This window comes from Leopardus geoffroyi, chromosome C1 (assembly GCF_018350155.1).
Source record: "Leopardus geoffroyi isolate Oge1 chromosome C1, O.geoffroyi_Oge1_pat1.0, whole genome shotgun sequence".
NCBI lineage: Eukaryota > Metazoa > Chordata > Mammalia > Carnivora > Felidae > Leopardus > Leopardus geoffroyi.
The window spans coordinates 202,793,720-202,807,811 of record NC_059328.1 but is presented as its reverse complement, the minus strand read 5'-3'; the positions used below and the strand labels follow the sequence as shown (position 1 = coordinate 202,807,811).

At 49.2% G+C, this 14,092-nt stretch overlaps 1 protein-coding gene across 6 annotated transcripts in view; it reads right to left on the bottom strand.

Moving 5' to 3' along the window:
• Positions 1 to 14,092, bottom strand: part of PNKD (PNKD metallo-beta-lactamase domain containing) — a 58,865-nt gene that overhangs the window by 14,229 nt on the left and 30,544 nt on the right. The window contains exon 1 of one of the 6 annotated variants that reach the window (XM_045481218.1): positions 4,837 to 5,099. The exons of 4 other annotated variants lie outside the window; for them this stretch is intronic. In XM_045481218.1, coding sequence (XP_045337174.1) covers positions 4,837 to 4,997 — 161 coding nt within the window. In that variant the 5' untranslated portion in view covers positions 4,998 to 5,099. Of the gene's footprint in view, positions 1 to 4,836; positions 5,100 to 14,092 lie in introns of those variants that run through there. One more of the 6 variants, XM_045481219.1, reaches the window with a different exon arrangement.

Sequence of the window (14,092 nt, the reverse complement as noted above, 5' to 3'; positions counted from 1 at the left end):
GGAGGACCAGAGGCACAGCTGTTGCTGGAGGCCTCTTGGCCATGTCTCCCTGCCTATAATCCCTGCCAAGAACCCTGGGTTTTGTGTGATTTGGATTCTGGTCTGTTTCAGCTTTCCCCTGCTCTCCCTCATCCCAATGATCCCAATCATCCCTCTTGATTCAGTCCTGCTCCCTGGGCTTGGAGTCCAGTGGGGGAATCAGATCTGGGAACACCTAATGCAAGAACAAGCAAGAGTGTGTAATGAAAGCTCTAAGGGGGATGCCAGTGCCAAGGGTCACGACAGGGGCAGAGATGAATTTTGACTGGGGAGCAAGGGCAGGCTTCATGGAAAAGATGGTACTGGGGCCAAGCTTTTCATTCATTCCAAAAACTTGTAACAGGGGCCACCTCTGGGCCAGGCACTGTTCTGGGAGCTGAGATACAGGAGTGAAAGGAGATTCTTCCCTTGTGTGGCTCATATTCTGGTTGGGGGAGAAAACCAATAAACAAATAGACATGTCAATATATAGGATGTCATATGGTGATACGTACTACGGAGAACAATAAAGCAGGGCAGAGGGGATAGAGTACAGGGGAGTGAGTGTTGCTATTTTTACAGGGGATGGTCAGGGCAGGACTCCCCAGTAAGGTGAAGTTTGGGCAGAGAGCTGAAGGGAGTGGGGCAGCAAACCATGTGGCCATCGGGGGAAGAAGGTTCTAGTGAGAGAGGACAGCAGTGGCAGGGCGCAGAGGTAACCCTGTCTCGGAGTGTTCCGGGAAGAGTGAAGTGGCCGACTGGGCAGAATGAGCAAGGTGAACAGCATACCAGGTGAGGTGGGGGATGGGCTGCTCTCAGAGGGCCTTTAAGCCATTGTGGAGGGATCTGAGCAGAGAAGCGGCACCTTTCTAACGTAAATCTTAACGGTTTTGTTCCAACTGCTGTGCTGAGAATACTTTGGGGGTACAGAGGCCAAAGGAAGGAGTCAATTGAGGAGGCCTGGGAAGAGACTGTGGGTTGGCCCAGGGTGGTAACAGTGGAAGTGGGGATAAGTGTTTTCAGAGTTTGGATATATTTTTTTTTTTTTTTTTTTAAGCTAAACTCTACACTCAACATGGGGCTTCAACTCAAGACCCCAAGATCAAGAGTCATATGCTCTACTGACTGAGCCAGCCAGGCACCCCTGGGTACATTTCGAAGGTGAGCTTTGAGGATGCAACAAAATTCGACAGGTAGAGATGTAGGGAGGAAGGAAGGTCTGATAGGCCCAGACAGAAGTATAGAAAGAGCTCAGGGCTTGGGGAAGAGGGCACTGGGCCAGGTGTGGAGGGGGTATATCAGGGTCCCAAAGGCCTGGGTGAGGGGTGTGGACTCCATTCTGGAGGCATTGTGCCTTGGGGAAGGAAACACTCACTCAGGGCCATGCTTTGGAAACTACCCTGCAGCAAAGAGGCCACTGTGGATGCTGGAGCAGTAGCTCCCCAGGGTCCCAGAGGCCTGCAGAAAGGAAAAGGACCCTCTGCTCCCCTCATGCAGGGGCTGGCCCAGCCCACTGCCTCTACCCCAGCCTTCATTCAGGTCACAAGCAGGCGGGTCATTTACTCAAGAATCATCAGCCCAGGATTCTTGCCACTCCTTGAAATCAAGTCAGTGGACCTTACTGGCCCCAGAGGAGGGCGTTCCTCTTGCAGAAGTGGAGCAAGCAAGGTTTGTCCCAGGGCCAGTTGGTCTTACTTAGGTTGGGAGAGTCAAGAAAGGCCCTCTATGCCTAGGAATGAAGAGGGGGTTTGGTCAGGGAGGGTAGAAGGGCTCTGCCACCTAGGACTGTCTATCCCCAAAGGCTGGCTACCATCTACTTTCTCAGTTCTGTGAGACATTCCCAGCCCTGGATGAGCCCAGCCTTGCTCCCCATTCACCCCTGCCCCCTGAGGCTCTGCTCAGGGCCCCATTCTGCAACACCCCCTCAACTACCACTGAGAAGGCAAAGGGGCCAAAGGGAAACTGAGGCACGAAGTAGGTGGCACACATGGGAGAGTCCCACACCCTTGACCCCAGCCTCTGTAGGCATACCCTGCCACTCCCTGGGGAACTTGTCATGCCCTGTCTCCTGCCCCAGATTGGGTCCCTTTCACATGTTCCTTTGCCCTATTCCTGGAAAGCAGCAACCAGACTCTGTTCATATCTGTGATCCCACAATCCCAACCCAGAAGAGTTAGGATTTCAGTGAATGAATAAAGGGATGTGGGATTTCCTGAGGGGTGGGTGGACAGGATAGGCTTGGAAAACAGGAGAAGTAAGGAAGAAAGCTCCAGAAAGATCCTAGCTGGTGCCACCTTCGCATCCATTCTCCATGCTACAGAATGAGCGATTGCTAACATTTCCCAAGCACTTACTATGAGCCAGACCTTTTGCACTTAATATGCACAGTTTCATTTGATCCTCAAAGGATCCCCACGAGGTAGGTACTATCACCAGGCGCATTTTACAGACGCCAACAACTGAGGCATAGAGAGGCTGAGTTATCTGTCCAGGGCCCCATGGTTACTAAGCAACAAACCTAGGATTCAAAAGCAGATTTGTTGAACCCGCCTGCCATGTGCTTCACTGTCTCCCATGCCCTGCAGAGTCTCCAATGTGTGTGTCTATCTCAGGTTAGCCTGGATCTACCCTCCGCGGTACCCAGTCATCCCCATCCCAAGGCAGCTGTGGTTATGTTTGAGGAAACCCCTTTATAAAATTGTCAAACACCAGTGATTACTGTTATTAATGATAATAATTACTCTTCTCTTAGTATTTCCATCACCTGCTTTCCAGCCCCCAATGGAACCTTCTATTTGTGTTCCTCTCAGCCACACATTTAGGGTGGAGTGTGCCCGTGAACTCTGCCCCTTCCCATCGCGGCCTGTCCCGTCACCCCCCCTCCATCCTTCCTGGAGGCAACCCCACAGCAGCAACACCTGCCCATTTCCCCCAGACCATTTCCTGCTAACACCCCCTGTCCCTCCCAGCAGCAAGCGGCCTCTCCCCCAAGGGACTGGACTAATTGTTTCCCAGACCATGGAGGGGCAGGATCTGGAATTCTGATTCCAGGCACGCCCTTCTGCTCTGCAAATTTTGGGAGGTGATTCCAAGGCAATGGTGAAATCCAGACACAGGAAAGCCCAACAGGAATACTGAATTCCAAAGAAGTTCTCTGAGAATTCCAAGTTTTGGGATTTGGAAACTCCCAGGTCCTAAGTTCTACGAATATCCAAGACCTCAGGATTCTGGGACAGCAATCTTGGGAATTCTTATTTCAGGACTTCTGATTCCAGTTCTTTGTGGAAACATCTATTTTCCACTTCCTCAGGCTGTTTGTATGACTTCAGCATTACTGATTTTGAAAGCCAGAAGTAAATTTTAAAAATCCTTCCCCAAATAGAGCTGTACAATTCCTAGAAATTTTGTGGGTCCCAGATATGAAATTATTTAAATGCTTGTAAAACTCATTATTTTAACACTATTTGCAGAGCAATGGTGACTTGGTGGGAGCATGATCAAGAATGTGACCAATGTTGGGTGCCTGGCTGGCTCAGTGTTAGAGCATGTGACTCTTGATCTTGGGGCTGTGAGTTTGAGCCCCGAGCTCCATGTTGGGTTTAGAGATTACTCAAAAATAAATAAATAAATAAATAAATAAATAAATAAATAAATAGCTTTAAAAAGAAAAAAAAAAAAAAAAAAGAATATGACCAATGTTTGGGCCATTAGAGATGTGAATGCCCCAAAGGCACCCATGATTCTCTCTCCCCCCCATGTTTTTCTGGTTTCCCCCCCACCAGGCCTTTAGATCTCTACTCCTTAGACTGAGTTTGAGTAGAATCCTAGGGCTGAAGCTTTTTGGAAGACCTGGGGTGGTCTGGGGAGGAGGGATAATCATACAATGTCCTCTCTGAAGCTCAGGAAATTCCCGGGCTTGGGCCCTCCCCCAAACCTGGCCAGTGGCCAGGGCTCCCACAGTTCCTGTCCCCATCAGAGCTGCCCTCAAGCTTGAGGTCCTGCCCCCTTGCCCTGCTGGCTGTGGGTACGGATTAGGGGCCCTAAGAAGCCTTCTTGGGGCCCTAGGAAGGCTTCTTGTGGTTTTTTCCCAGGCTCTTAGTGTCTCCATGGCAGATCAGAGCTGGTTACCGCCCTGGTCTGGCCCAGGAAAGGGTAAAAGTAGGGGGAAGGAAAGAGTGAGGACTCAGGAAAGGGGGTCTGACAGGAAAAAGTCATTGGAGGTCAGTGAACCTCGACAGATCTGAGTGAGTAGAGTCGGGTTTCACAGCCTGGGGCTTTGGACACGGGCCAGGGTCCGGGAATAGAAAGAAAGAGACAGCGTCCCTACACAGCTGGGACTCTAGCTTGAGACAGAAGCGCTTACACTGTGTGGTGGGGAGCTGGGTGATGGGGAGAAGGACAGGGACACATGGAAGGAGCCCGCCGTTCCCAGTGACACTCTGACGGTCTGAGGCATTCCTTCTGTTCTGCACCTGCCCTCTTTTTCCAGTTCCCTTGTCACCAGCCCCTCATCTGGCTCTTTTCTTCAGCTGTCCTCTCATGCCTCCTTTCCCTGGCCATCCTAGTCTGCCGCTCCAATCCTTCCCCAACGCATCCCATTTTTCCAGCCCCCCTCAACTCCTTCTCTTCCTCAGTCCCCCTAAATCAGTGGTTTCTTTCTCTAGCCCGCCTCTTCGATCGCCCTTCTCTGGCTCTGGATCCCCCAGCCCCCTCCCCACCCGAACCCTCAAGTCCTTCCCCCGGCCCCCGCCTCTCAGTCCCCTTTCCCCCCGCGCCCTCCTTCCCGAGCCCCGCATCCCCCCGGAGCCCGACACTAACCCGATTCGGAAGAGCAGCCGCTTGCTGCGCGCCATGAGCAGGCCGCGGAGGGTCCGCCGCGCTCGGCAGCTGCGGGGGCTCGCGAGCAGGACCAAGACGAGAAGCAGCAGCCCGCAGCCGGCGACCCACAGCCACGGCGCGGACCAGCCTGGCCAGGCCATGCTGGGGGCAGGCGCCCGCGGCGGATCGGGGGCGGGCGGGGCGGGGCGTTGCTAGGCAACGGCTCTGCCCTGGCCCCTTGGCAGGGAACCCGTCGGGGATGGGGCCCCGCCCCCTGCACTGCCGGGCTGGGGGCCGTGGGGGTCATTCTGGCCCCGCCCCGCCCGGCGACTCGCGTTCGAACCCGCCCCCTCGCCACCGTCGGCCGGGCGCGCGCCCCGAATGCCACCCGGCTGGAGGCGGCCTGGCCCCGCCCCCTCTGGCCGACCGGGAGGCGGGGCCGGTGTGGGCTTCGGACCTGCGCTAATCCGGGTCCAAGATCTCCAGTGGCCTAGGAGGGGACCGAAGCTCGAAGGTCTCCCCGCCCCCCACCCCCGCCCGGCTTTCCTCCCACCTTCCCCCAACAGGGGACTCTGGGAGAGTCCCTGGAATGGTCCTCTTGGCGGGAAACCTTAGACAAACTTTTTCAGCTGGAAGGAACCTGGAAGATCACTTGGGCCAACTGCCATGCATTCATTTATTCATTCATTAAATTAGCATTCTCTGGCCTCCTATGTGCCAAGCACTATGCTGGACTCTGAGAGTGCAAGGGTCAAAGACACACAGCCTCTACGTTCCCGGAGCCTACAACCTAGAATCTGCTGGCAAGGAAACAAACCAAATAAGCAAATAAATATAATTGCACATGCATTTATTTATGTTTATATACACACACATACACACATACATACATACATACATACATACTTGTGTGTGATTACAAAGTGTGCTGTTAGAAAGGGAGTGAGCATAAGGGGCAACGATATGAAGGACAGAGAGGACCAATTTAGATGGCAGAGGGCCTCCCTAAGCAGGTGACATGTAAACCATGCCCTGAAGGATAAAAGGTCACAGAGGCTCAGAGGGTGTGACTCAACCAGGATTATGCAACAATAAGTGGCAGAGACAGGACTAGGACCCTGGTATCCTGCCCCCCAAGCCCAGTGGGATTTCCACATCATTCCCCCCACCCCCTGCCTCTCACTCCCTGCATTGCTGCCTTCCTGATGGGTTCCAGAAGTTGTTGAGGTCGGTGGGAGGGAAGTAGAGGGCAGGCGTGGTGACACCTACAAATTTGGGCAAACCTTCTGGCTCCAGCCCTGGCTCTGGCCCAGAACAAGGGAAGGAAATGCTGTCAACAGTCCAGTAAGCTCTCTGTCCTGCTGGGAGATGGTTGGGGAGGGTAGCAGGGGAGGCAGTGCTCCTGTTTTCTTCCCTGCTGCCTGTGCTCTGGCCTGAGAGGCTGGATAAACTGACCCATGTACTCTCCTTCTCATGGACTCTGATTAGACAGCTGGATCTAAAGGCTGGGGCCCCAGTGTGGAGAGCATGGAAGTGTAGGATCAATACGGACAATGAGTTGGAAGCCTCATCCCCACCCTTCAAAAAAGCCAAGAGATGGGTTGATTTATCCCCAGACTGGAGTGTAATCCCAACGCCTAATCCTGGTTTCATTCAGAAACCCCAGACATGGACTTTCTCTTATGTGGATGCATCTTGAGGAACAGAGCCTATGGCCTGCTCCCTCCCTGTCCCCTTGCCCAGCAATTCAGCTCCTTCTCCATGCCTGGCACACCAAGGGCTGTCAGGAAAAAAAAAAAAAAAAGTGTATAGATATAGATATAGATATCAGATAGAATGGAATTAAGCCCCTGCCGTTAGCTTCCCACCTATGAGTGCCATGCTGGAGGCGGAGGGGAGAGAAGACTGACAGGCTACTTTGCAGAAAGCCCTTCTAGGCCAAGAGACTTTGTGTGTCTCTAAATCTGTGTCTCTACATGTAAAGGGAAGAACTATGAAACCTCATCAAAAGCCATCATGAACACACCTTTCTGCTGGTAAGGCTGTGCCAGGCATTACATTGAGAAATCAAAACACAGTCTCTGTCATCTGAAACAGGAAATGCAGGCTCAGGCATGAATGATTGAGTCCCAAATCTTCAGCCACACACACATTGACAAGATGACAGATAATCATCCAAGATACATTTTATGAAATACATGAAGCCAGGACGGGTAGGGATAAGGAGTGAGAGTGGGTGTTTTAGGGGACTCACGTAGGCTCAGGAAGCCCTCTTCTCCTTCCCTAGACTGCTCTGGAAGACTTCCAACATCTGCTCCAAGTCTGCTTTAAAGATTTTATTTTTTAAGTAATCTCTGCACACAACGTGGAGCTCGAATGTATAACCCCAAGATCAAGCGTCTCATGTTCCACTGACTGAGCCAGCCAGGTACCCCAGAATCTGTTTTAGTTTCATCTCCTCTCCCATGAGAATCTTCTGTCCCAGCCAGACTGATGCCTCATTATTTACCCCCTCCTGCACTTTATACCTTATGATACCCAACTGCTTGTGTGTCCCTGAACCCATCACATTGCTTCACACCCTTGTGACTTTGTACATGCTGTGCCTTCTGCCTGGAGTGTCATTCATCCTTCGTTCCCCAAAGACTCAGATCAGATGTGCTCTCTTCAAGAAAGCTTTTCTCAGGGCACCTGGGGGGTAGCTGGGTTGGTTGAGCGTCTGACTCTTGATTTCGACGCGGGTCATGATCTCACGGTTTGTGTGTTCGAGTCCTGAGTCGGGCTCTGTACTGACAGCAAGGAGCCTGCTTGGGATTCTTTGTCTCCCTCTCTCTCTCTCTGCCCCTCCCCTGCTTGCACACGTGCTGGCTCTTTCTCAAAATAAATAAGTATACATTAAAAAAAAAGAAAAGAAAAAGAAAGCTCTTCTCGAACACTCCCATTCCAGAATGGGCTTATGCATGTCCCCCCTTGTGCCACTAGGTCTTGTACATAATTCTATCTTTCAATGCAATACCTCATGCTGTATATTTTTTTGTACGTGTCTATCTCAGACTCTAGAGTCTTGAAGACTTTACTGTCTTCCTGAAGAGTAGGGACTAAGGTTTAATTTATTCATCTTTGATGTGAATCTCCAGTGTCTGGGGTGGCACCAGACACATACCAAATACTCACAAATGTTCTTTTGGAGACAGAAAGAGAGAGACAGAGAGAGAGACCACGAGCAAGTGGGGGAGGGGCAGAGAGCTCCACTCCCAGAATGGAGGGCTCAATCCCACAACCGTGGGATCATGACCTGAGTCAAAATAAGAGTTGGATGCTTAACAGACTGAGCCACCCAGGTGCCTCACACAAATGTTCTTTGAAATGGCCAACTTCATTGCTTCTCGGCCTTTTGGCTAAGGTCAAATGAAATGGCCAACTCCAAGGCTCCCGCTTGATGGGACCAAGCCTGTCTCTTCCACCTTCTCAGATGCCATGCTTACCCTTGTTTCTACAGACCAGGCACACTGTTCCTCAAATGTGCAAGGTCATCCTCACCGCAGGGCCTTTGCTCATGCTCTCTCTTGGAACACTCTTCCCTCAGTTCTTTGAATAGGTAGCAGCTTCTCATCCATTGGGTCGCAGCTCAAATGCCAACCCCTCTGGGATGGAAATAGCCTGTATCTTGAGCTGACTGGTGACTGCATGGCTTATATCAGGAGCTCCCCATAGGGGTGAAATTGCCTCCCGGAAGACATTTAGCAAAGTCTGGAGACATTTCTGATTGTCACAAAAGGGAGAGGGAGGCGTGCTACCGCCATCTGGTAAGTAGGGGCCAGAGATACTGCTAAAACATCCTGTGATGAACAGGACGGCTCCCACAACAAAGATTTATCCAGCCCCAAATGTCAATAGTACAGACATTGAGAAATCCTTGCATATGCAAACGTGAAAATTCACCAGACCGTGCCCTAAAAATGCGTGCATTTACCATATTTAGGTTATATGTCAAATTAAAGAAAAAATGTTACCCTCTGAGAGGCCTTCATTGCCCACCCCATCACTCTCCATTATACTGCTCTGCTCACTTCCTTTGTCACACTTTGCACAACATGACATGATTTTGTGATTCTTGTCTGCCACCCTGCTACATTCCATTCCTGCTACATGGAATGTAAGGCCCATGAAGTCAGGGAAGGATCTGTCTGTCTTTGCACCACTGTATTCCCGGCGGTGTGCACAATGCCTGGCTCAGAGCAGGTGTCCAGTTCAGTGTCTGTTGAACGAATGAGCAAATGATAGAAACAAAGAATGAATGAATGATAATTTGGTTATTGCCACTGAGTGCCGTGACTGTTGCAGGACTGGAGTTCTGAGCATAGGTTCCGTCCGTGCAGGACGGCTGTGCAGAAGCCATGCCCTACGCAGGAGGACAGCTGGTGAACAGGGAGTCAGACCCAGCCTGGTGACTGTCCATGTTTCATACCATTAGGGCAGGCTGCAGAAGAGCCAAGTCTGAGGAACTCCTCTTTTCCCATGACCTCCTCCCTTGAGCAGCCTGGGGTGTGCTGGCAAGGCTAAGGTTTGCTTCTGTGACTCTCCTAGGAGAGACTCGCTTAGTGACCTGAGTCAGGTGGCCGGAAGCCATGCCATTCTGGCCTGTGATGTGATGGTTTTAGAGCTCAACTCCCAAAGAGTAAGCCTCCTTCCAGGTTCCTGGGGTGGGCCAGGCGTTCTGGAATCTGCCCCTTATCCACTTGCCATCTCAGGTCGTCTGTCCAGGGTGTCTGAATCCTGTCTTCCCAACTGGCCTGGGAACCTTCCATTAGGATCGAGAGCCTGCCTTCATCTCGTATCATGGCTCAGGCTTAATGCCGGGTGCTTGGCTGGCATTCAGGAGATCATGGTATTGATGGTGATGATGATGATGATGATGGCAATGCCAGTGACAATGAGCGATCATGAAGGAGCTGATATGGAAAAACTGTTTGAATATTAGAGAAAAGAGACATCTTGTTGGACCAGGGTGGAACAGTGAGTTCAGTGTAGAAAAATTAGCCAGATGCAGCAGTGGTGGCTAGCATAATCTGGCCCCCATGCAGCCCAGCCCCATTCACATCAGTCTGTACCCTCATCTGCTGCCCCCATGCCGAGCTCACCTTCCCATTGTGGACCTCCCTCCAAGGCGTGTGCCATACACCCTGCAACCCTGGTTTGCATAGCAACAATGCCTCTGACATCTTCTGCCTCCTCACAGCCTGCCCTGTCCTGACGGACCATGACCCCTCTCTTCTATTCCCTTCCTCCCTCCTGCTGCCCTGCCTTCTGGAGGAGAAACCTTCAGCCTCCCACATTTGTCATGTGCCGTTCCAGGTCAAGATCATTGCTCCTCCTGCCTCATTTGAAAGCTTCTCTCCACTCTTCCTCATCAGTCCGACCACTGACCCAGCTCAGACTCTGAGGAGTTAGACACCTGTTTTGGTCTTCCTGTCTACTTCCTGCCATCGGGGAATTGCAACAATCATGGCTCATTGAAACTTGCAGCTCAGCAGTTCTCAAACTTTAGGGAATCTAAGAACTACTTGGGGAGCCCCACGTCGTCAGCCCCATGACCTGTACTCCTTTATCTCTAACCCCTAAAACCATGTGCTTTCTCCCAGCCCCTCAGCCCCTCCTGCCCACATTTCTTCCCTCCCAGTGAGAACTTGGATTCAGTCCCTTGAACCACTCACCACCTGTCAGCTTCCTCACCCACCTTGTCCCTCCATCGTTAGCCTACCAATCTCCAGAGACTTACCTGTACCAACCTGACAGTCACTCACCTTTTCAAACCTCATGGACAAAGCTGGAGAAGATGGCCATCCAATGTGAATTAGAGCCTCTACAATTCAGGGACCCCCGACACCCCTCTGGGACCCCTAACACCTATACCTGACAGTGCTTTGACTTTGCCGAGATGCCCTCTCATTACCTCCAGTTGCTATTGGAGATCTCAGGCACACCTCCACTTCCTTTACTTTCAGCCAATATCCTTAGAGGAGATAAGGTCTGTGCCCACCCACCATCTACAAATTTTGCTTCTTCCATATGAATTTTTAGAGGAAATGCTATTAGCCTTGTTCATATCTTCAACTGGTGTTCCTCCTGGCCGCTGCTTTTCCTCACCCTACGAGCAAAGTTGAGTATCTCACTGCCTTACAAACGTCCCTTGACTGTGGGTCCCTTTCTAGATTCTATTCTGCCTTTATCTCAACTTTCCTGAAAGTTAGTCTCCATGGGTTTGGTAGATTGTATTTCAGTTCTCAATTCTTTCTTTCTTTTTTTTTGTTTTCCTTCGGTTCTGAAATTCTTCATCTCTCCCTGTAAACACATCCTTTGTTATGTGACTATGCACATTTCCATAAAGGCAAAATAGACTCCCCCATGCCATTGGTGTTGGGCTTGGTTTTGTGATTTGTTTTGGTCAGTGGAATGTTAGCAGACATGATCTAAGCAGAGGTCTTAAACATGCAATTGTGGTTGAACCCGGTCTCTGTATATGGATATATATACATGCCTTTTGCTGTAAGAACATCCCTCGGGTCTTTGCTGGTCTAAGGAGAATGAAAAACATGAAGCCAACTTGACCCCACTCCAGCTTAGAAGCCAGCTCAGCCCTGCAGAGTTCAGCCTAGATCAGCTGAAACTCAGCCTGCCCACAGATGCCTGAGAGAATAATGCTTATTGTTGTATACATCTCAGTTTCAGATTTGCTTGTTATGCAGCATTATTGCAACAATCACTGATGGAGACGGGGGAAGCAAAAATGTTTAGCTATTAATGGTGCTGGAAACGATGCTTGGACAACTGATTAGCTATTCGGAAAAGAGCACTTTAGGCCTGTGCCTGGCAGAGTATACCGAAATAAATTCCAAGTGAATTAAAGTGTTAAGGACATAAAATTAAACCATACAAAATTAGGGGTGCCTGGGTGGTCCAGTCAGTTAAGCGGCCACCTTTGGCTCAAGTCATAATTTCATGGTCCATGAGTTCAAGCCCACATTGGGCTCTCTGCCATCAGCACAGAGCCTGCTTCAGATCTTCTGTCTCCTTCTCTCTCTGTCCCTCTCCCACTAGCGCTCTCGTGCTCTCTCTCTCAAAAATAAATACACGTTAAAATAAAACATACAAAATTAGAAGAAAATTAAATGCATGTTCAACCTCTGGATAGTGGAAGACTTTCTAGGGCTTAAAAGCAATAGAAGCATTTTTCTAATTTTTTAATAGGCATATATTACCATTAAACTCAGAGAAAAAGCAACTAGAGACCTAACAAGGGAAACAATTACCCTTTCAGCTACTTAAAAAATGTTAAACCTTTTGTATAGTAAAAGAAAACAGGCACATACACACAAACAAGAGAAAAAGCCAAAACCAAAAAACGTAGAAAATATTTGCCCCAAATTTGTCAGAGTTAATCTACTTAGTAAATAAATAAAGACCTTTTTAAAAAAATATTTTGGGGGGGGGGCGCCTGGGTGGCTCAGTCGGTTAAGCTTCTGACTTCGGCTCAGGTCATGATCTTGTGGTCCGTGAGTTCGAGCCCCATGTCGGGCTCTGTGCCGACAGCTCAGAGCCTGGAGCCTGTTTCAGATTCTGTGTCTCCCTCTCTCTCTGACCCTCCCCCATTCATGCTCTCTCTCTCTCTCTCTGTCTCAAAAATAAATAAATGTTAAGAAAAAAAATTTTTTTAAATATTTTTTTGAAAGTTTATTTATTTATTTTTGAGAGAGAGGACATGAGCAAGAGAGGGGCAGAGAGAGAGAGAGAGAGAGAGAGAGAGAGAGAGAGAGAGAATCCCAAGCAGGCTCCACAGTGTCAGCAGGGAGCTCGACACAGGGCTTGATCCCATGAACCCTGAGATCATGACCAGAGCCAAAGCCAAAAGTCAGAGGCTTAACTGAGACACCCAGGTGCCCAAATAAGGATGTTTCAAATATAAGGACTCTAATAAATGAGAAAACCCGAAGAGCCCAATTAACAAAGGGATAAATGGCTAATATACATGAAAAAATTTTAAACTCTTAACATCTATAGTGAAATTAAATTTCTTAAATTAAAAAAATCCAGAAAATGTCAGCTAAATAATGAGATATGGTTTTCATCTATCAAAATGGAAAAGAATAAGACTGATAAAATAAAGACTAAGGTTTTACAGACTACGGGAAGATGGGTATTCATATGCTGCTTGTGATGATTATTAATTGGTACAATTTTCTAGAAAGCAATTCCCATTCATATGTGTGTTGTTTTTTTTTTTATCAATACACGTGTGGCAGATCCTGCTGGTTGATTAATACCCATTCTCCATCCCCCACCCCATTTCCCTCGGTAACCCCTATTTTGCTAGCTCTCTTATGAACTGCCATAGCCTCCAAGTGAGCCCCTTCCCAGCCCCGGTGGGAGGATCTTGATTGGTCCAAGCCACTTGGTGCACTCACTGCCCTGCCATGTAATTGGTCAGACCCAGGAATGTGATGCAATTCTTGCCATTAGATAATAATAGCAAATATTTATATAGCACAAATCACATGCCAGGCACTGTTCTAAGTGCCTTTATGCAGAAAACTCTCAGCTCCCACGACAGCCCTATAAGTCAAATGGCTATAATTCCCATTGCACAGATAAGAACATCGAGGCACCGAGAGATCAAGTCAATTGCTCCACGTTGCACAGCTGTGAGGTGGGGCAGGAAATAGGCTGCAGGCCTTCTAGGGAAGGTTTTCCTTGTGATCGAAAAGGGATACAATAGGACTGTGCGCTTCTTTGGCTCCAGGATGCTGTCATCTGCCTGTGATGCCTGGAACGGCAGCTGCCAATTTTAGGACTTTGAGGAAGGAGCCTAAGAGGGTATTGCAATACACTGGAGATTGCAGAGCACAAGTGAGGATGGAACCAGTGTCCTTGAAGACATAACCAAGTCCCTGTATTAACCAGTCTGGATTACCTTGCCCTTGGACTTCTCATTATGTGAAAGAAAAATTGTCCTCATTGTTTAAGCCACTTTTAGCCGTTGTTTTTGTTTCTATTTTTTGATACTTGCAGCCCCAAACACTCAAATACTGTGGGTAGAATTTCCATTTCAATATAAAGGGGGGAAACATGATGCCAAAGTGTATATATTTTATATAATTGATATGATTTCTGTAAACAAAAATGCATAGAAAAACCTCTAAGATGCTACCAGTGATGACTGTTGACTGATGAACTTATGGGGGTACCCCTTGTTTTCTTT